This window comes from Lepisosteus oculatus, chromosome 3, assembly GCF_040954835.1.
Source record: "Lepisosteus oculatus isolate fLepOcu1 chromosome 3, fLepOcu1.hap2, whole genome shotgun sequence".
Taxonomy (NCBI): Eukaryota; Metazoa; Chordata; class Actinopteri; order Semionotiformes; family Lepisosteidae; genus Lepisosteus; species Lepisosteus oculatus.
Genome location: NC_090698.1, coordinates 12,946,971 through 12,970,639, shown reverse-complemented (window position 1 = coordinate 12,970,639; position 23,669 = coordinate 12,946,971). Strand labels below are relative to the sequence as shown.

Here is a 23,669-nt window from a genome sequence, read left to right as displayed (position 1 = left end):
GCCACCAGATAACTGAACTAAAGTTCATTACCATCTGCGTCAGTCTAAAGCAAAAATATTACGATCACTCCACAATTCATTGCTGTAAAATGTACGCACTTGCAACAAATCTAAGCCGCTAGGAAAAGTGAAGAAGTACTTCACTCCGGACAACTACTGCCTATCTTCTCTTCCTTCTCGACTGCACAACCAAATAGGTAACTGATTTGCCCGCCCTCTGCGATCATAGCAAACACGCACACAGACTGAAGTGTGCCAGACCGAAGCTACAAACTGACTTTTCAGCGCGACATTACACTGTAAGAACTAGCGGCCGTCCGGACAACAGCCTACACATCAGTGATGTCATCACTAAGTGATGTGATTAGCTGATCCGTTTCTTTCGGGCAAACTTCTGCTCAAGGCAAAGGTACGCGCTCTGCCTGCGGAACAGCCCAGTCAACTCTGTCGCTGCGTTTGAAATGAAAGTGCTCTAAGTTTTGTTCTGGGAGCGATGTTGACCTGGTAAGTAGAATTTAATATGTTTTCATTGTATCTCATGACAGGAACAAAAAAAATTACTCGAAATGTCAAAGCACCGCTAAATCTGTTATTTCTCAAGGTATGTACTGATCAATATGCTGTAGTTTAGCTTTATCGGTCTCGGGCATCAAATGTGTCTTTCGTTTCGGAGACCCGTGGGATCTGCGTCGCTTGGATTTTAATTTAACATTACACTGTTCTTTTCCACCTTCGGCAGAATCTGAACAAACACGGTTACAATCAGCGCACCGGACAGTTTATGCTGTCCGTGGGGAGCAGCTTATTTCATCCTATAAATCTGCGCATCACTCAGAATACACGCACACTGACCGGTCTGCCTACAAACCAGAGCAACAGACCCTGGAGTTCAGATTACTCCTACTGTGTACCTAGGCTACTTCCACGTCGCATTGGAGGCTATTCAAACTTATTTATAATGCAGGGAATGCTCCAACTGTCGGTTACAAAAAGCCCTGCTGAGTTTAGAAAAGGTAAAGTTGGCAAATTCGTGCGGGGGGCGGCTGTGGCAAAACTCCGTTTAAGAGTAGGTCAACAACGAGAGGAACAGCAGACACCAAGAGGACACAGGAAACGGCTGCTAAAATCACGCAATTTGTGAACTAGTCATGATCGATGACGGTGTTCTCTCGCCAAGTCACATCGTTTCCCCTGCAGTTTGTCTAGGCGACCCGTTTCACTTCTGAAGTTTGAATAAGATTTCATTTACAGCTTGTATACTGACATTGTGGTAGACTACATGTACTAACAGTCGATAGTTATGGATTCTTGCACTTAAAGGCAGTTCAAAAACCGTGCAGGTAGGGTGTCCAAGTTGTGCGCGTACCCTAATGGTTGGAGCGTATCTTTTGATCTTTTGTTGTGTCATTTATCTTAGAACAGTTTGAAATAAAGCTAAAGACAGACACGATAAAAGAGCAACCCACGATTACTGATGGAGTAGATTAATACGGTATGAAGTATCAGTAACGCAATAAGGGTAATACTCAATCTTTAAAGTAATTAAAGTGTCGTGTGACCAGATTGCACCGCAACAGTAATTAATGGTTACGGGTTTTTAAAATTGCCAGATGAAAGAAACAGAGAGTCCCGGTGAGTACTCAGGTTCACTGGCTGAGATGCCAAGTTTTACTGGGGTTAATAGTATACTTTATATAATCCTAAAGAAGCTATTAGATCTCGTTAGCCACACACCTATACTTCACAACCATCCCACAGTGACCTCCAAATATAAATGTTTTGTTTCTTTTCGCATATTATAGGGCCTTTTTAAGCAGTTTCTTTTTTCTATGGCATTCTCTAAAGTAGTGGGGAAATCATTCGTTTTAAGAAGAGTTTACGGATACTATCTGACTTTGTTATTGCATCATTACATGTTAAAATAGATTCATATAAATTAAAAGAACACGGTAATTCCAGGCTGAGAAGTAGAAACAAAGAACAGACAGTTCGGTGTTGGGCCATCTTCAGGCGTGAGAGATGGAGAGAGGGAGCAGAGACATGATGAAGCAAAGGAGGGCAGAAGAGACAAGAGGGGCGAAAGAGTGTCTGAACGACTGGACTCCAGGAGAGGTGTTAAAACTGAAATCCGTAAAGTAATGAAAAAGTAAAAATAAAATACGTTTGATTCCGGGATTGTGCCGTGCTAATTTCGCTTTCAGACACTAGGGGGCACACTCTTGAAGGAATACAGCAAACGAGGCTGGCCGGTGGTCGAGGGCCAACCCAGCCCACTGAGGCCGATGCTGTAACTGTAGTTACTCAGTGCTGAGCAGGTCTGATTACAAATATTGTACAATAGTATTTTTTTGTGTGTGATAACACATTATTTTATCAAGTCTGTTAGAAATGTTTATTCTAAATCTTTCTGCCTTGAGGATCCTTTTGTATAGTTTTCTCTAAAATAACTGTAAATGAAATAGTTCCATCACCTTTAATTATCAGTGAGTTTTAATACCATATTTTAGTCTTAAATATGAAGTTAGCTGGAAAATATTTGTTGTATACCTTGAAATACACAAAGGGTTGACAATAATATGAATATTGTTTTAGATTATATTTTCAGTGGTGTGGAGTAGCAGTTTTTCCTATGTCTTTGGATGGCCTATACTCTTTAATAAAGAAGACTAGAGTTTGTAATTTGTGGGTCCAAGAATCTCACGTTGTTATTTGTTCAGGGGAGCCCACTTCAGCAACAGATACCAACAGAATCAGGACATGTCCTGTGCTTGTCTTGTCCACACCACCTCAGATATACAGTACAACACCACAGCCTTACTGTATATTAGTGTCCCAGCTAATTTCCCAGCTTCAATGTATATTTATCTAGATAAAGAGTGCTATTAGCCTCTTAGTGCAGTTTTCTTCAATGCATTGTTTTTGCGATAGGATCGTTATTTATTGATTTTGTAAATGTTTAACTTTGCTCTGACTCCCTTCATGTTCTTTTCTTTATTCTGCTTTTCCTAAAGCTGTCCAGCACCATATTAATGGTCAGCAAGTGTCCACCGTTGAAGTATGTTACCATGGCACCTTTAATGCTAGTCACAGCTCACCAAACAAAGAGAATTCCCAGCATCTTCTCTTGGTACAAAATGGAAACTTAGTTATCTGGAAACATTAACTAGGGAGGCAGTTAATGCAGTAAAGAGAGACTTGTCCAAGGAATATGGAATTGACTTGATGTTGGTCAGGATTCTTATTTCTTCTCTTCTCTCAGTATGACATTTCAATCTATATATTCGTCTTGAAAATACTTGCAGTTTTAAGTAAATAATAACTTTCAAGTAGCAATTTTGACCCTAAAGGATGCCATGGGATTTCATTTAGTGTAGTGGGCTCACTTTATCCCCCACCCACCTGTGCGACACACAGCAGCCCTTCTGAACTTGGGTTCATGCCTCTACTCTTCCAAACAGTCCCAGGGGATCTTGAGTAGTACTCAGGATCTCAGTTTAACATCTCATCAGAAGCACAGCACCTCCCCTGTCATTATACTGGACCACTGGTTTGGAAATTCTGGCCCAGATTGAAGAGCACCACCAACTGCTGCCTCACCAGCATTTGTAAAAAGGAACCTGTCTGTCCTTGACCTTCATCCCAGTTCTGACCACGTCCATCTTAGCATAGTTTCTCGGATGTTAATATGAAGTATTGTCAAATGACTATGGTATGAAAAGCATCTAACAGGGAGTAGGTCATTTTAGGTAGCCCTAACCTGTTTTCGATTTTGTTCAGCAAATACCTGGCAGAAACCTCCTCTTTCTTGTGGAATAGTGTCATGTCTCCTTTCCTACCCACAGTGTAGCAAGAAGTAAGTGAAGTCTTGTTCATTAGACCAGTCTCATGCTGCAGCATTCTGGGCAGTCAGATTACACTTTCTTCACAACATACACCTTCATGCAGAATCGTGTGTCCTCCCAGTCCTGGCTTCAGCTGCACATATTTAAGAAGGCTAAAGTAATTAGGTCAGACTTGGACATTTTTTATCTATTTTTTTCTTGTAGTGAAAAAGTTCAAACTCCCATTGCAAAGGGACTTGCTAAAGTTTGGGTTCGATGGGGTGCAGCTTCATGTGTGCACTGATAATTTCAAGCTTGTTCCACACAATATGTTTTTTGCACAGGCAAGCATCAGAAGCAGAAGGTAATTTAATATAAACTGTTCTCTCTACTTTTGCCCATTTGCACAATTTAAACTTTGTAACATGACAATACTTCCAGAGTTGTATTTCTTTTATAACCCTGTAAGCAACTTTAGATTATGGCACCAGTCAGGCAAATAAAATTAACTAGCAGTATACATTTGTAGGTGATGAAACTTGACATGAATCAGTTTTGCAATGGTAGTCATACTTGTTTCCAAATTGGCTGTTAAAACCGATGAACCAAGCTGTAGAAAATGACTGAGTTTTAATTTGCAATGCCATGCCAAGATACACTTCAAATTGAGAAGAGTTTATTTCTCCATTGCTGATTGACCCCTTCGCTTTCAACAGGTCATTAAAGATCCGGCCAGCTGAGTGAAGAAAGAGAGATGATGTTTTGAGTTGTGGGTTGTGTTGCACGCAGATGTTCTCATAGAAAAAAATGAATGGAAGAACATGCAGCATCAACTTCCCCGCGTCCAGTGTGCCACATGGGCCTGGCAGGGTCAGCGGACAGCACATCCCCCCTATCAGGGTCCAGGCTGGTACTCCCTGCTCCCCCTCCAGCAGAGCCACTCCCAGCCCGGCCAATGGGAACACTTCCAGCAGCGTCCAAGGCAAGGTGCCCCTGAGCTGCGGGCCTCATTCAGCCACAGTTCCTCAAGCTGGCATGAGAGAGAGTCCTGTTCACCTCCCCACCTTGAGCCCAGGGAGGCAGGTGGTGACCAGTGGGAAGCCGGTGTTCGGTGTTCAGCAGCCCCCAGGACAGCCTTTACCTCCAAACACACAGGACACTGGAACCTGCTTTCACAGCTCTAACCGCAAAGGTACTGTCCAACCGGTCAGCCACTGCGCTGGCACTGAGATCCAGATGTGCTGAGCAGGTGAAACACAGGAAGTCCAATAGGGGTGTTGTCAGCCACAGTGTACAGAGGGTAATGTTAGCTCAAATGTGTGCAATGGCACTGACAGGTACACTGTAATGTTGCTGTTAGAAAAGATGGGTTTAACCTATCCACGTGTGGTCAGCTCACACAAGATAATGGAAACAAAAGGTCTGGCATATGATGTGGATTGGTGTGTTTAATTCTCCTTGGGGACTTTACAAACATTTTGCTTTTCAAGATATGGGGACGCAGTCTATAAAGCTAAATATGACCTTGATACAGCATGTTAAGGAATAAATTAGAAATATTGGACTTGAAGCAAAGGAGAATTATCAGTCCCATCACATATTACATTTTTTTAAAAAGGAATTCAAATACCTTTTGTGAGTAATGATCAGGCAGTAAATTGATATGCAGACTTACCACAACCTTCATCAAGGTTGGAGATGATGGTTTTGACAAGGGTTTGGAAGAGCCCTACCTTCTAGAAAAACCTTCTAGCTCTAGGAAAATAAAGGCCCAGAAGACAATGTTAGACCCATTATATTGTGAAATTAAAGGAGTAATGTGAAGGATAGTGATACAACAGTGGACATGTTAGTGATACTCTGCTGAAACTTTGTTGCGGGAAATTTTCTTTATGTTTTTACACTTTTGCTATGTCTTTACCCTGCTTTTACTGCTCTGATACATTTCCCTCTGTGTTTATTTGACATAGCATGGTAATCTTTTATAAATTAGCCTGGTAATATTTGTGGAAAGTAAGATTTTAAAAAGCTGAAAGGTTCCAAACATGATGAAACCATTCAGTCTATTCAGCTCATCTAAACATTAGGTGAGCACTTAGTCTGTTCATGATCAGACCATGGAATGGGGGAGGATTATTGCAAACACATTGGCTGAACACATTGGCTGAATCTAGCGTGTTTGGTAGTTTGTTGATTGTCTGAAGATTTTATCTATATTTTTCTTGAAAGAATGTAGGGTATTGGCTTTGACAGCATGTCTGGGTAACTCATGCCAGTGTCCTAAAACCTGGGTGATCCCCTGACCAGAAGAGTTCCCTACAGTCATATAGAGAGCTGTCTAAGATCCGTTCAGGCAACAGGTTGTAGTGACCCATGTGATCTGGGAAGTTTGAGAGGCATAGCATAGTCCCTGTTTTTGCCTTTGCTCTTCGTAAAGTCTGAGAGTGTGTTTTTTGCTAGATGTTGTGGAGGAAAAAAAACTAGTGGCAAAATTAGACACAGGGTACATGATTTCTGATAGGGTGATTTAATCATTTCTGTGAGGCAGTGTAACTCAGTGTTATGCAAATTGATTCTCTGCTGTCACTTTAAAAGAACAGTGATTATAAACATAAGTGGCACTTCTTACCTCCAGAACCAGAAAATTTGAACTTTTACCATTCCTGCATTATAAGCCAACTCAAATTCAACTCAAAATGAACACAGTATATTAATTTCAAACAAGTGCACCTCCTTTTATTTTCATGGATTTCCTGGCAGTTTGGTTGTAGGCTTTTTGTCCAGGAGGCAGCATTTAAAAAGTTTTGACATCCAGTTATAGCAGTGATTTGGGCTATGATTTGGTTTGGGGCTACGTATTGTGTTTTAATGTAGGCTACCCCAAAAATTAGTTTAGTTTGTTGAAACCCTTCTTCATTTTGCTAAAAAGACTCAAATAAATAAATAAGACTCAAATAAAGACTCATATAAAACTTGTCCTTTTCACAAGATTTAAGGACATAAAGCGAAACACAAACAGAAATAGATTCAGAATTATGAGGAAAATTTTATATGAAGACTATTGTTGTCATTATTGTCTCTTATGTTGGTACAATTGCATGTTAATGCTTTTTTGGAATGACAAAATCAAATCTGTTCATCCCCTCATGGAATAATGAATAGTTTTTCAGCTGATTGTGTCCATATTCAGAGGTTTGTATGAATTAATGGGGTAGAAAATAGTACACAGTACTGCTGTTGCTTTATAAGAAGAAAAGGCAAGCCCGAACAGTTTTGAAGGCCTCTGTCCTAGTTAAACATTACCATGAACTTGCAGTAACACACACAATTGGTTTTGGAGAACAGTTGCATTCTTATTTTCAAAATATCTTTGCCGCAAATAATTTGTAGCAACAGCAATGTCCAAAATTCAACATGCCATAAGCAATTGTAAAGCACACTCATTCATCATAGTGTAAAGGACAGGTGAAGGTGCATTTTATGTGTGTCTTAATTACTGACTCTTAATTTTTAAAGAGCATATTCATACTTCCTGGTACGTTTTGGCTTCATTTTGAATGATATGTTCGTCTGAGCTCTTGTACTTTTACTTACACTTAGAAACACTCTGACACTTTGGTAATGTGATGCATAATATAAGAAAAACTGGTTTGTTTTCTCCCAATTGTATTCAGTAGTTTTTTTCAGGTTGGGGAAACCTGAATCATGCCTGAAGTCATGTCAGTTGTAATTATAGAATCCTAAAGAACAGAAAACTCTGTCAAATCAACAGGCAGGTGTTGCTCTTATCACAGTCTGAGGAATAAGCTGCAATTAAAAAAGACTCACTGAGTGATTGATATTCTTTCAAAATGTTCTGGGGACTCAACTGTATAGCTGTCTTCATCAAAGGCATGTAGATCAGCAGTACTTCAATACTAAAATGATTTTTTGGCCATAAGAGTTTTAACTCATCAGTCGACTTTTTGTTTGTGAATCACATTGAATTTATAAAGTAATAAAAAAGCAAGCTGAATGTACTTTATTTCTGTTTTAAATTGAACTGCTACAGTCCCAATCTTTAAATTCTGTACTATTAGTAGTAGTAGTAGTAGTAGTAGTAGTAGTAGTAGTAGTAGTAGTAGTAGTAGTACTGGTCTAAATCATAAATTAATTTACATCTTTCTAGCAATGCAGTATACATGTTATTGTGGCTTCTGCCATTCGGATGGACATTTTTGAATCTTCAATAATGCAGACGTATAATGTTCTGTCTAATTCCTTGCAGATTTCATTTTATTTCATGTTTGTTAAATTGTTCCTCTAAGCAATACCTTTTGTGAAGATGGAGGGTGAATTAAATGCAGATCTCTATAATAATGGTTGGTTTACAAGTAAATTTGTTGTCAGTACCCATAATGGCTTCTTTCAATCTGTCGGTCTAGCCCTGTACTTGGCCTTTTTGTTGTTTATTGAGTATAGTTTTTTCCCCATCCCTAATTTTTCAAAAGGCTGGTTTTGGGTGAATTGTGCTTCCCCATGCTTCTGCTTCTTTGCGATCGGGAAGCAGTGTTTTAGGAGGAGTGACGGAAGTTTGTTACAGACCACTGCTACTTACTGTACCGCTGAGGGGGAAGGAGAGCCAAAGCCAGTAAGTAATGAGACGGTATGTGCAGGGGCTGGAGCTGGTTCTGCATCAGGGCTCCAGGAAAACAGATGGGGGGGGGGGGGTCTTGCGGAGGGGAGAAAGTGAGTTAATTGCAGCAGCAGTACTCTTACAGCTTTGCTACTCAGCAGGTTGTGTCAACTGCTCAACGCCAAATCCCTGTGGGAAAACAAATATGGCAGTACGTTTCTGGAAGACTTTTTTTCAGTTCTGGACTTTTAAGATGCTAAAACGTAAGAATGGAAGCAGATCCGTTGTTGAGAGTTGCCGGTTCCTTGGAGTTGCCTAGAAAAAGAGCATGTGAGAAACGGAAACTTGGAATGCTGTTGTGGCTGCTCGCTTGCTCACGTCTCTGAAACAATTTGTAATCACAGTTCTACATAACACGAGTTCACTTGTTTAACGGTTTTATCCCCATATGTGGGGTTTTTGAAGTGACCAAATAAGGATACTACTGCCATAAGCAGTTCCTTATAAAACCCTGCAAGATTTTTATTTATGAAATTTTACTACAGATGCAGTCCGGACACCTTCACCTCAGCATGCAGAGAAAACATGCCTCCTTTTTGCCTTTTGAATTGAGCTAGTTCTGACACTTTAGAGCCTTTAGATAGGTTTCTGGTTTCAATTCTGCTTTGAAAGATTTGTCTCAATAAAATTATTCTGGCACCTTGACAATACATAATCTTTTTCGTTCAAACAGACAAGAGTTCTTGTTTTTCCTGACCTGACAGCTAGAAAGGTGAAGATAGTCTTGGAAACAAAAGTCTGTGCAGCTGATTGTGTTACGGAGCAGTTTCAACTCATTTCAGACCTAAATTTGCAAGAATTTAATTTTCTAAGAGATCAATATAATACTGTGTGTATGTGTGTGAATTGTTTTGTTCTACCTGTAACAAATTCAGATGTTAAAAATATCTTGGGCTGCCCTTCAGACTCAGGCAGGTCATAGTGTATGCAGATGACTTTGATCAACTCCAACATTCCTGCCAGATTAGAGATTTGAGTTTAGGACTATTGTTTCATTAATTGCTCTGACCCCTCTACTTGTCATTTAGTACCTTCACTTTGCTTTCAGATATTTGAACTTCAATTATGTCAAGGAGGATTAGGATCATGTCAGAATCCAAGAACACCAGACAGTGTGAGCTAAACAAAATTGTCCCCTAGGCCTAGATCACCATTTTATAGTTTATCTTTTTGTTCAAACTTCTGTGTCTCGCCAGAAAATATTCCATCACCAAGATATTAAACCAAAACTTAAAAGTTAACATAACAGGGAAATCGTTCAAGAAATCTGTGGATTGGTTAGATACTAACTACTCAACAAGCTAGAAGGGCCAGATTGCCTGTCATTTGTAGCTGTTATTATGTTATTAAAGGTTATTGAATCTTTACTCCTATGTGTTGGAAAGTTTACCTGATTTTGCAGCTTTAACTAATATGAGAAACAATATTCTCCATGCTGCATTCATAAAAAATCCTCTAGAGCCTCTCAAAGTCAGTTTCAAGAGTCAGTTTCCTCAGGGTTATAATGTTCAGAAAGCAGCTCTCTGGGAACACCATTCCTCCTGAGTGAAAATGGCTTCACCTCCAAAAGAATTCTCTTTCAGTCAGTAAATTTTCAGTCAGAGTTCCATGATGGTAGTGCGCATAGACGCAGAGGCTAATCCAGGTCTGGAAAAAATGGTGTTGTTCCTGTATTAAACAGTGGTGATTTAATTTCTTTAACATGAAACAATTTTCTGGTTATATCAGTATAGTGTCTGCATTTGAAGGCCAGATGTATGAGGCACCTTAGGGATTCTCACTCTAACAGTCCATTCTAGTATCAAAAATAGGGAGATTCAGACATACTTGAGAGTCCTCGTTCTCCACAGAGACCTGTGGCATCATCTGGCGTAGTGGGTATCTGTTTGATGGAAGGAAAGCAATCTCTGGGTTTGGAATTAGCAATTGCTGGGTTGAAATCTAATCTGGCCCTTACAATATGTCTGCCATTGAATGAGTTTGGGTTCCGTTCTCACAGAACTGCCCAGAATTCCAGAATTTCCTTCAATGGCAGACTTTTAAGGAGTGGGTCATGAGGCAGCCAGGGTTCTAACTGGTATGGTGCTGTGTGTTATATCCCTCTGTCTGCTTTACAGTGTTGCATAGTGTTTTAGCATTGTTTCTCAAAATGGATAATTACCCTCCCTTCGTGCTGGTGGTCTGAGAGCTCAGATTTCCAACTGACAGAATTATGACTGAACAGAACAGAAAAATATCATTACAATTTATGATTTTCATTGGATTGGTTTGGTTTATGGTTTGGGCCCAGCCTTGCCTCTTTCTCTGGGCAGATCCTAATGTCAGGCAAGATATCCTGGGGGATCGGACCTTATCTTGGGTTGCATTGAGTGCAGTGGACTTTCTAGAGAACCTTACTCAGCAGTTTCTGTAGTGTGTATATTGTACAGTATATTGTGTGAAGCACAGTATAGTTTTTGAAATATTTTGGAGAAAAACTACAATACTTAAAATACCAAGTCGATATATCATCCATCCATTTTCTAACCACCTTATCTAATACAGGGTCATGGAGAGCCAGAGCCTATTCCAGCAAGCAATGGGCACAAGGCGAGATACGTCCTGGATAACACACCGGTCCATCACAGGGCACAATTCTATGATTTTAGGGATGAAAGCATTTCAAAGTAATTTAAAATGCACTATTTATACTTTTGGAAGGTATTTTTGCAAGGAAAATGCAACATATCTTTTAGAGTGTATTAGAACTTAAAACAAACATAGCAATGTGTAAAGTACATATTTATTGAATCAGCTATACAGTACCTTAGTTGTTTTAAAATGTTGGACTGTTCTGTGTGAATTTTGTATGCAGTTAATTCTAGGAGTTTTAGCAGTTGCTATCGAAATACGTTCTTATCCTGACTGACAGGCTGACGTGTTAATTGTACTGAAATAGAATCTGAGTCAATTTGTCTTTCTCATAACATAACAGCATGAATATGATGCACACAACTTGATCACAGCAAGGATTTTCCTCAGAGAAGAACATGTTTTCTCATCTTCTCCCACCCACCTAATTCCACACATTTTCAAAAACATTTTACAATATAAAATTCAGAAATTTTATATTAATGTCATTGTGACCCCCCTGAGTACATAATGTGGACAAAAATATAGTGAAAGATTTAGTAGATTTTTGCATAAATCTGTGACTATTTGAAATAATAACAGAATTGCATATATTTCACTCAAGAATAAAGCATATTTTTATTATAAAGTACCTTTTCTCTTTTTTTTCCCCATGTTTTTTTTTGGGGAAATTCTATCACCAGCTTTGCAAATCAAAGCTTTGCAATTCTCCAGAAAACCTGCCATTCAAGGCTCCAGGCAAGCATTATCTGCTGTTCTTGCTGCAGCTACTGTATCAGCTCAGCCCGAAGAAAACGAATTCTTTGATATCCACACTTCTGCTTAAATGTACAACTAGAACCTTTTTCGCATGCACAAAGAAATATTCATAAAAGTTGCATCAATAGAGATGTCTGGCCTAAGCCACTCCATTACAATACCATTACAGTAAGCGAAAAAGCAATCAGGCCTCTCTCTCTCGGCCACAACTCTCAACTGCACTGTTACACTCTTCTCAGTAGAAACATCCCTTGATTATCCCCAGTAACCACAGCAGATAAATGAGTATCATGGAGAGGAAGAAAGCCACGTCAACCTACCAATCAAATCCAATGATCAACTTCACTGCATCTCTCTCGCCTTCTGATCCCCCTGCCTTACCCTCAGTGAGAGTCTTGCAGCCATTCTGGTTCTTTTGCAGGAAATCATCATTACCTATTTCTGTAGTCAACAGGCTGCTTAAAACCACATTTCCATTGTTATATGAAGTACTTAGTGATTATTCACTTAAACACAGATTTGTATGATTTGGTTTTTCAGTTAAGAAGTAGAATAATAGAATACATTTTGTACTTCTGAGCAAAAGACTGGAACAATGGACTGGAAAAAATAAAAGAACCTGTAAGTTTCCGTTGGTCCTCAATGTAAGTCAGACACATTAAAGAAGATGACATGTTGAGGAGTGTGGTGGGCTGGTGCCCAGTGAAGGTTAACGTTTCTATAGTGTTACAGTGGAGCTGGACACTGTGACTACCCTGCAGCTAGGCAGGGTATTAAGGAGTACTGTAATGCAGTATGTGCATATGACCAGGAAATGATTTGTTTTTCTCTGAATTTAAGTATATACTGTAGGTGTACAGCACTTGACATTTAAGGACAAAGAAATAAATAGAGTTAAAGCTGTGTTTAGATTTTTTTCTATTTGAGGGACAGACAGTTTTGGAATTTTGACACTAATGCCCTGCAGATACGCTATGGCCAACATGCCAGTCCCTGTGTACAAGGAGCAGCATGACTGAGGCGAGTGGCAGGAACTGAAGGAGTCTGTCCAGGAATGACTCATTGAATTGGGGGCTTTTATCCTGCCTCTTATTCACATTCACACTGTGCAGCCATTTGGAAGGTAGCTAGACCCTCCTTAACATGAAGGAATAAGGTTTTTTGTTAAGATGATAAAGCTCCTGGAAAATTCCAATTAATTAGCACGTCTTGGACTCATGAAAGAATGAAACTGAAAAGAGAAATGCCTGTAGCTCTGAGAGCAGTGTAAGTCCACACGGACAATGCGGGTTTTAAATATTTGTGGCTGTTTGTATAATTTTCCCAGGCTTTGCCTTCAGTGACTAGAGCCGATAAGTGGGGGGTACAAGTGGAGGGTTTTGTTGGGGGTCATGATGTAATAAAGCTGCAGTTCGACACACACCCAAAAAGGGACTATTTGAAGAATGTCATCGAGGGTGAGCTTACAAAAGTCAGTGTGATTAAAACTTTTAGAGTAACTAACTTAAAGGCAGAGTGAAAATGACAGGCGCTTGGCTCAGTAGATTAGATACCTGTCTGTGCCAAGACAATACACAATTCCTATGTTTTATCTTCTTAACATAAATACCTTTGTTTAACACTGTGAAGCACACAAGTACATTTTCAGTCTATCAGGGTTTAATTTTAATCTAGATGTATAATTTCTCTTAGTTTGTTAAATATAGAACATGAACAATTCAACACATAGATAAAAAAAACAGCAGAGCCATGGCAAAGCGGCAGTGTTATTTTTTACATGTATTTTCAGAGTGTCTCTTCTCGTCAATTGCAAACTGCTGTATGCTGTATTTCCTTTTGCTACTGCTCCTGAGTATCCCATGACAAGAACTCCATGACTCCATGATTGCGCAGGCAGAGATATACAGTACCGTAGTGAGGCAGATTTGGGTGTTTCTCTGTTCGTCTGCCGCCTTTCAGTTTTATAACTTTTGTGTTACCAGAAAGCAGCATCTTGTAGCGTACGCGAGTGACATGAGATGGACATGTGAGGTCAAAGCAGTTTGTATCCACCAGGCTTCACACCAGCTGTAAGGACTATCTCCTTCCTTCCCTTCAAGCATTTTTTTGCGTCTACAGAATAAACAATGTTTTCTTCAGGTCTTAGAATTGAGGCTCTGAATTCAGTACGCAGAAGACGCACACCCTTTCTCTGTGGAAGTACTGTACAAGATGAGTGTTTGAAGCTAAGAATTATTCTGGCACGTAAAGGATATAATTTAAATCAGCTTGTTCCTCATGGAGTCTTTTTAATTTTGTCAGATTGCTGAGTAGCTCCAAAAACCGTCCTTGGGTTAAGCACTCCAACCTCTTTCAGGAATACTCTCATTTACACATGGCAGGTTCATACTCCACTTCACCACAATATCAGTTGACAGCCACAATCTTGTGTTCACTGCAAACCTTTTCATTTACATTTATTGATATTTATCCAAGCATAAAGCTTTTAAATGAGCCATGAAAGCAAAAAAGGACTAAGCTAATTAACAGAGCATAAAGGCTCTCTGAACACAAGTTTATATGGAATTCTATTATTTGTGTTTCTTTCAAGTTAAACCTGGACAAAAGCTGTGGTAAAACATTTTTCAAGCAGAGTTTGCTACATATACACTGCAAATAAATTATTCAGATGGCATCTTATAATGTGGCATTGATGACCGGTATGTGTAATAATGTCAGGTCATGTTTTAATTTGCTGCTATGTAAAAAATGTTTTTTTACCAAAACAGCTTTACCAAAGCAATGCAGGAAGTTGATGGGTTTCATTATCTCAAGGTAGAGTCTGGCAGCAAGATTTCTCATTGTGTAAGTAAGGATCTTAGGTTTGGTAGGTTTTTCACCTAATTTATGTTTCACCAGCCCAATTAGTCTGTAAGAATTGCAATGTACAACGATGACTATTCAGATAGAATTTCTGTTTTTCTTATTTTAATGTGCAAAGCATTTGCTCGTGTGGTTTCCCAGAGGCTTTAACTATAAGCAATAGCAGTACAGCTGGAACATTTTGAGGCAATTTCTGAAATGAAAAATGACAATAAAATCCATTGCAACATGGAAAAAAAGTGAAATTGCCAGATAACTTTGCTACAGGAGTTGCCAAAATTACTTTCATTGTACTGTATCTGGCCAAATTCTGTTTTCGGCTACAGTTTCCTACATCACCCTTTTTTTTACTTTGTACTGTATATTATTCCCAATTCATGTTTGCATGATTATGACCAGATTGCCATCAACACCACACCATCAACAGAAGTACCAGCGAAAAGCAACAGGATGAGAGTGTGAGAATGATGTGTAGTAAGTGACTCAGCGTTCACAATGTAACTGATCAGCTTGCTCTGTCTGCCCATCACCCTGAGTGCAAGAAGGCCCAGTTGTTGGTGTACTTCGGCAATTTTTGGTTATGCTTTCTGGTCTTAGTGTCTGTTGCAGAACAATGTTCAAAAATGTCAATCAGTTCCACGTCTTTTCAGTCTAATCTCCTTGAATGATTTTTTGTGATTTAATCTGAAAGGATTCAATTATTCAAATTATTTTAATGTCTGTATGATTTACAGTTCAGTTCTGGTTGCCCTAGACTAAACATTTCCAAAGCCTGCAGTATATTTTCCTGTGACCAGCATAGACTGTCCCATTGAACTTTTTATCTGGCTCTGCATGGAAGTGATAAAAATCACTGAAATTCCCCAACCGGACAGAGCTTTATACAGTGATAAAATAAAACAGTGTCAAAATTAAAAGACATTTAACAACTTATTTAACTTAAGTGTCTGAAATGCAGCATTCAAGTTTCCCATTTAAAGAACCTGCACTTAGCTCTGTGTTCCAGTAACAAATGAGAAATACTGAAGTGTATCCCAAAAGGTCAGCGTTATGTTTCACATTAACTTGCATTATTTGTGTTTAGATATTGTATTTGGCTTATTTGTGCAACTGGGCAGTGCAAGGACTGAACAGTGAGAGGTCACAGCTGTGGATATTGCATCTCTGATGCTAACTAAACAGAATTCTGAAAGTCTTGTTCAAGCCACTGTCTAATGCAATGCTTGGAGATTTAACATTAACCCAAAAAAGAAAATTTCTAAAGAACAAGGAAGTGGCTGATCTAAGAAATTTGCATAATAAACATTTTTAAAGAATGCTGTTAACAATTAATATTGTCTAATAATCAATTAGAGTTACATGCTTATTAATGTTTTAAGATGAAATGCAACAATGTGGCTTCGTAATTGTGGTGAAAGCTTATAATTTCCTTGCCATAAGTTAACATTGGAATCCTGGAATTCTACCTCTTAAAAAGTTCCACTTAATAGGAGCTGGGTTGTGTAATGATACATGGGCAGTGATCTGCCAGCAGGAGGTTTGTTAGGCTGCTGAGCTAACACAAGCCTACAAAAAACACAGACACCTTTACTGTGCCTCGGGAGGTACACAGCTCGATTCCCCTGGTGTGATTTTACAAGACTGCCTGTCTGGATACTACCTGTTTGGTTGAGGAGAGCAGCAGCAGCACCTGAATATTCCACCTCTCATTTACTTGACAGCTCTTCGTATCGGGCATTTTCATTAAAAACAATTTTGAAACCTAATTAAAGCACTTGCCACCACCCTGTTCTGACATGCATCAATGCTAGAGAAGTGTGTTTGGCAGGGGATGTTAAAGCTGTCTCGGTCACCTTACTCCAACTGTCCCTCAGTGAGTTTTATCTTGCTTGCCCCTTAGGCCAGAGAATGCAGGTTCAGACCTGGGCTGTCGCTGGCAAGCTGTGAGGTGACAGGTGTTGGCCATGTCCCACTGCAGCTCGGTGGGTAAAGAACAGGCTTGGGCTCTGGGGAGGGGCCAGTGGTGTCAGACAGACAATTATTGGCTCCTCCAGCCATGGTCCAGACCTCCACAAGCCATGTGAGTGAAGGTCTGATTTATTGCAGATGGATGGAAAAGAAAAGGCATAGGCTGTGTCCCTCAGACCTCCAAAAACTGGGAAACACGATCGTGGTCTTGGACCCTCTCAACTTTCATCCAGTCCCATCCGATCCTTGTGTGAGCCCTAGTACCAGCTTGTGGGGGGACCTCTCTCTCACCAAAGGCCTGTGAGAGGATGAGAGAGGTTGGTCTAAGGGAATGGTCATTAATGCTGTCTAATGTGAAGCATTATTTAGTGGTGTGCTATAAACACACATTCTGGGAGTGGCCTACAAATCTCTACAGGGACGATAATTGAACAGGTGAGGCATGTCGCTGTAATCAAGCCAAAGAACATGTTGCCCAGCAGGGCTTTGTTCTAGTAATATGAATGCAACTTCACGCTGTGTTTAAGGTTCCTTGTTTCACTGCACAGAGGTGCTGGAGGTTTTTTTGACACTTTAGATATGACACAGCAAAATTCTCAAATAAGAAGCCATTCTAAGCATCTACTGTAGACTGCTTATTGTTAAAAAACTTGAGTTGGTAAAACTCAGAGAAGAGTCTAAGGTTTATAATGTTATGTATATCATTTTGTCAAAGTCAAACCTTTGTACTGTACATTGACCCTGAGAACAGCACCAGTGAGTTGACACTGCGCACACATTGCTACTAGCGCTACGAGAAAAAAAAAGTCAAATTACAAGTTTGAGGTTTGCTGTGAGCCTGAGAAGTCAAAATAACAATGAGCTGAGCAGCACAACCACACAGTTAAGAAAAACCTTGTTCCTACAGGTCAAACTACAAGTTATCCTTTTGATTCTGGGAAATCTGATAAAATAAAGTGTTATTTAAGTAGGCTAGCAAACAGGTTTGAAGATTATTGAACCCTCATGTCATAAACCACTGAGATTTATTATTGGACCAGAGCCTATTCCACGATAGGCTATTGTACTGTGGAGCTCATTGGGTGCAAAACTGTTCCTTACTCACATCGCTGTAAATAAGGAAGTGTCACTCTGGAGACTTGGAAACAGTAAATAGATTTTTTAAATATGGACATTTCTTAAACCTTTTTAATAATCTGTGGATTGTAAAAAGACTGATCTAATGTATTATTGGTGCAGATCATCAACATTCCTTCTATTAGAGTGTGTAAATTTACATTTGACTCACCATTGGTGTTCCACGCATATTTTTTTCGTTTTTAGTTACATTCTTATATTTTGATTTAAGCAACTCCACATTTAGCTTAATAGAAGTAACATTTATTAAACAATCCCCCTACTAGTAATTCATTTCTCCATCTCTAGCAACTGTAGCTTATTGAAAAAACATAAAAAAAAATTGCTTTGTTGCAGCTTTCCATGGAAAGACTCATAGCTATATTGGTCATATTTATCTGATTTGAGCTATAATGTGTTATATTAATGAAATGTACTTTATTTACAGTCAATAATAATAATGTATGGCTGTGATTGTAAAAAACTGGATTCACTCATCCTGAATGTCAGCTGTTGGTAAGGACAGGCGGCTGAGTGGCTGTCCAGGATCAGTGGACCCAGACTGCCTGACAGATGTCAATCTGTCCAATAATGGCAGTGGCCAGAAGACACACAATCCACAGACACCCCTCATACTCTGGAGAAACACTGGACCATCAGTGTCACCCCCTATGTGTGTGTGGTATTGATTTGTGCATTGTACACAAATACTCTCCTATCTCAAACCAGTGGAACACAAAGTGTGTGCTGCATGTATGGGTGTCATCCTAAATCAGGGCTCTTATCTCCCGCTGTTGTTAACAAACTGTTAAGAGTATACTGTGTATTAATTTCTGGTATTTTTTGTGCAACAACATTGCTAAATCAAAGCAGACTGGCAAGCAAAGAGTACAATTTCCTGTAGTACGAAATCCACATTTTGTTTCACATTAAATAGTGGCCTTTTGCATGAGCTCAAGCAGTAGATGTTTGTATTTTGTCTGTGGATTTGTCACAGCTGTTTTTTTATGTTTCAACAAGAGAGCTTTGTGGAATGTTTTCAGCAGGATGATTCCAGGAACAAGAATATTTCAAACTCTGACTTTGTCTTTTCCAAAACAGTATATAAATACTTTTTCTTATCCTTGGATAGATCTAAGCATACCAGGAAGTCAAGACTGATTTGGTTTGGGTTATATATTGATGAATTGCAGCACATTAACAAGGAAACATAGAAGCACAGATGCTAGTCAGCTTGCTTTTTAATTCCTGTCATTTACTCCTTATTCTTGGGGGAGTTTTGGAATTGGATTTTTTTTATTACTGTGTATATCCACCAAATGTGGAATTGCCAACTGTTTAAAGACTAAAGGCAACACTTGCCCCCAGTCTGGAAAGAATGAAACATATTGACGCAATCCTCTGACACACCCGGCCCCAGAGCCATTCCCTCCACAGCACCAGGCAGGAGAGTTAGTTCCAACTGGAAGAGTGGTGTGTCTGTCAATGACATCACTGCAAGCCTGCGGGTGTCCTACCAGTCACAGGAGTTGCTACAACATAGAAAGCCAAGAGGACACAACCAAGCATGTGCTGCTGTTTGGGGAATCCCAGTCACAGCCGACAAGTCATGGTTTTCTGCACAGTTCTGCAGACTGAGAGGGGTGAGATGAATCTGTACAGTCAAAATCAAGTGGGACAGGTGAACAATCTTTAGATCTGTGCTGCTTTTCACATGGAATACATGTTCCGTTTCAAGAATAAATAGCCAGTAAATCTTAAAATTTGTAAAAAATATTAATATTTTAATACTATTAATGATATATATGCAAAACCAAATCAGTCCAAATAGTGCAAAACATGCCAATTTCCCAGTGTAAAAATACTTGTGTTATATTGTCTTCCAGGGGTCATGCTAATGTGTACACTTCAGTGGTTCGCTCTCTTGCCATCGTAATAAGTAGAATTAGGAGGAGAACTAGCTTTCATTTTTGTGACCTTCATGAAAGTTTTTTATTCCAAAAAAAGCATAAATCACAAAGTGTTCTATCAGTTGCTATTTTGGTATTTTCTTATTTACTTATATAAAAGGAGTAATTTCACTGTAATTGTCATAGTATTGAAAATCTTTCTTTTCAGAGAAGAGTGTTTTTAAGAGTGTTTTTAAGAGACAAAGCTCCTCCTGATGGGCTGATGGTTGTTTTTTTGAATGTTGGATGCTTGGTTGTTAACTGTGGGATATTGCCTCTCTCTATCAACGTGGATTCTGTTTTCCAGGGAACCCTGGCTATAGCCCTCGAAACAGAGCCATGGGGAAGCACAACGGCAACAACCTGGTGGTGACCAGTAGCCCCATGACGGTGCAGAAACTGGGGCCCATCTCTCCGATTTCCAGCCAGGCTGCCGTTCCAGTGCACTGTGCCAGCCATGGTCTCCAGCTGGCGTCCAACCCCACCGGTCTTGTCATCCCTCACTCCGACACCCGGTAGGACACCAGATCTAAGAATTGTCTTTTCCTGTTGAATTGAACACCGTTGGTCTACCACACAGATGGTCATCTCATCTTGTTCAACAAAGGCAGAATTTAAATGACCATGATAATTTTTATCTCTCACATATCTTTAAACCATTGTCCTTGAGGGCTATCCTTCCTGGTGTATCCATCCATCCCTTATCAGAATGTCTCTTATTCCTGGACGTATAGGGCACAAGTGACTACACTGTAGACATGATTGCAGTTCATCACAGGACACAGACAAGCGCATTCCCGAAAAAGACTTTGAAATCTAATTTGCTTCACTTTGCTTTCATTCATAGTGGAGACAATCACTTAGGAGCTTTCTGATATCTGGTATACCTTATGATGTTATAGAGGTTTAAATTGAATAACAAGCAGATTAATTTAAATTACATTCAGGAAGGTCAGTGTTATCAAGAGCAAGAATATTCAAGCCAGCTCTTCTAAATATAGACTGTGCAACTTCTGCTCTTAATTGTAGATCTACATGATCTGTTGATGATGATGACGTGGAGTCAATTCTATTTCCTTTTAGCAGACAACGTACATCCTTTGTTAAGTTCTTTGCATGAGCTGACATGCAATTTTATTCCTGAAACCAGATTGAAATGCCTTCAAAATTAATCTTCTATTGTTAAAGACTCCCTTAGCTGAAAACATAATGGCTTAGAGACAAGTTAAATGTGACATGTGATGAAAAAATGACCTGGGGAATTGGGATGAATAATAACAGGGCCACTTGTGGTGTTGACAATACTTAACGCTGGTTGGCGAGGTGTTACAGAAGGTCATTAACTACAAATGCCATAGAACTGAAAAATAATTTTCTAAATCTAATCTAGGTTTAAAACTGCTTTATGTATGTCCAACACAAAGTGACTTTTAAGATTATTTCAAATGTATTAAATTTGTGCTTTCTGAACAGGTCCTTGTCGAAGTACTGTTCTATATATCAGTTGTTAGAATTATAATTGTTTGCATTTTATATAGCGCTTTTCATCCCAAATAATCCCAAAGCACTTTATATATAGGAGAATATATACACATATGTACACTGAAATTTGTCACCATTGCCCCAGCAGCCCACTACACAGCAGATCGGGTGGAGGAGTGAGAAACTGCTTCACCAATTCAGTGAGGCCAGATTGTACCAGTACTGATACAATCCAGTAAACATTGTACTGGATTTTATTAGCACACCAGAGTTACCACTGCCACTATTACAAACAGTGCCATGGGACCTACACCGATCAAATAATTAAAACCTCAGTTTTAACATCTGCTGTAATCCGAAGACTGACGCCTCCTACAACACAGCGAACCCTATCACTGTACTGGGGCCCAGAATTAGAAATTCTCCTCTTGAGAGAAGCATTAGTGGGCTGCCTTCTGGCCCACCAGCACCACTTATAGCATCAGTCGTGTTTTCCTTAGAGGTTCCTAGGCCTGCTGTACACTTCCCTGTCTTCTGAGATTATTATATACAGTACTTGCAGAGCATGCACTTTTATCCAGGGCAGTTTACAAAAATGTACTGTACAAGCCACATGCAGACTCAGGAAACACTCGTTTACCAAAATGTATTCACAGTTTTCAACTCCCCGGTCCTTATGTAATAAACTGGAAGTTGTGAGTATGAAGGAGGGGCTTTATGATTACTGTCAGTTTCTGAAGGGTCTAAATTCTAAGAAGAAAAAAGTTAAGTCTTGACTCTTAAATGTTGTTTAAATGGTAAAACTCTTTGAGTGTAAACTCATTCAGAGTCGTGAGGTTTGCGATAGATGAAAGGCCTGTTTTCACAGTTGATTTATTCATTGTTGTCCAATAGGCCCAATCCTGTAGAAGGGCAGCCCTGGTAGAAGGGCAATGCCTCGCCTTTGTAGTCCCAGCTGTCCTGGCTTCTAGATGATGAGCCACAGCTGGGCGGGTCCTATACTGGACACCCCGAAGGGATGAGCAGGGATGCCCCCAGAAGGGGGAGTTTTATATCGACAGTCCCAGTGGGGATTGCGCCCGCGTAAGGTTTTCTTTTTCTTTTTGCCTGTCCCATCACACATTTCACAGGGGCAGGCACACACACACACGCGCACACACACACGCGCACACACACAGTTCTTGTTTTGTTTTTGCCTTACGCGCCCTGCTCTCCCAGACTGGATCCCACTAAATATGGTAAGCCCAGCCTGGAGGTTATGAGGCACAGCGATTTTCTTCTTGCCTTTTTGTTTATTTTTTCCACCCCTTTTTGTATTATTTCTGGTCCCTGCTTACCTCACACCGGTGTTTCCTTCCCCTCACCCGGGGCGTTGACTTTTTACCGGTGCTCGCCGCAGAGCCTCCCCCACCGCACTGTCACAAAAAGCAGAGAGGAACAAGAGACAAAAAATGGCACGGGTCTGTACTTTTTTAGGACAGGTACAGTAGAGTCAGTAAATACCATCTTATGTCACAGCAACATGCAAATTATATTTTTTTATACTCATTATTATACTCATTTTACACTCATTTTATACATATTATCCCCATTTTGTTGAGAGGGATGTACAAATGTACAAGTAATAATGTATGGATACAGTTAAGAGTGGATTTTTAGGCAGTTTGTACAGTATTATGCTGGTTCTGTGAACATTTCACTTCCCACACATCCCTGCTGCCAAAAACTAAGTTTGATGACAAAATGCTCAGTAAACCAAAGACTTCTATGAACTACGCGTGTTTGAGGGTGCAGACGCTTGAGAGGACAACCTGTGATCATGTTCTTCTCCTTGTGTGAGTTAAGTTGAACGTCAGTAATCACATGCCACCTTAAGAGACCAGGAAATGTCTTCTGCAATAATAACAAAGAAGCTGGAATGAATATGTTGTTTTTGTATAGAAGATAACCAAGATATTTGTAATCTGTCAGAAAACACGGTTACCACAAAACACAAATAAAATCAATAGGTTATAAAAAGCATTTATTTGTAATTAGAGCTGAACAGAAAATAGGGGGCAACCAGGAGAGAAACGCTAGGAATATGCAGTTTTATCTTCTATTATTCTTAAAGCAGAAAGTCAGCATTCTTAGTCTCAAAGTACTTTGCTCAGTACAGGCCCATCCCCCACCTCTCTGCTTTGATTGTTTCTTGGACATGTAATTATCTGGCAACAGCAGCAAAACTGCTTCACAAGACTAATTGTCTCCATTTCCCAGTGAGTCTGAGTAGAGAAGCCTGAACACTTGTTTCCTTTCCTAGTATATTCATGCAAAATCTGAGTTACCCTATAGATTGTGTTAAAGGAAGAGAAGTCGATGGTATGCCACTGTACCCAGAGCAGGTCACAGTCACACTCAGGAGAG

At 39.7% G+C, this 23,669-nt stretch overlaps 1 protein-coding gene across 1 annotated transcript in view; it reads left to right on the top strand.

Annotated features, from left to right (window-relative positions):
- Nucleotides 1-223: 223 nt before the first annotated feature.
- The window catches only part of glis3 (GLIS family zinc finger 3), an 82,565-nt gene continuing 59,119 nt past the window's right edge, over nucleotides 224-23,669 (top strand). The window contains exons 1-3 of the mRNA XM_015340298.2: nucleotides 224-504; nucleotides 4,538-5,013; nucleotides 20,089-20,296. Of these exons, the coding sequence (XP_015195784.1) occupies nucleotides 4,629-5,013; nucleotides 20,089-20,296 (593 nt within the window). The 5' untranslated portion in view covers nucleotides 224-504; nucleotides 4,538-4,628. The remainder of the gene's footprint in view (nucleotides 505-4,537; nucleotides 5,014-20,088; nucleotides 20,297-23,669) is intronic.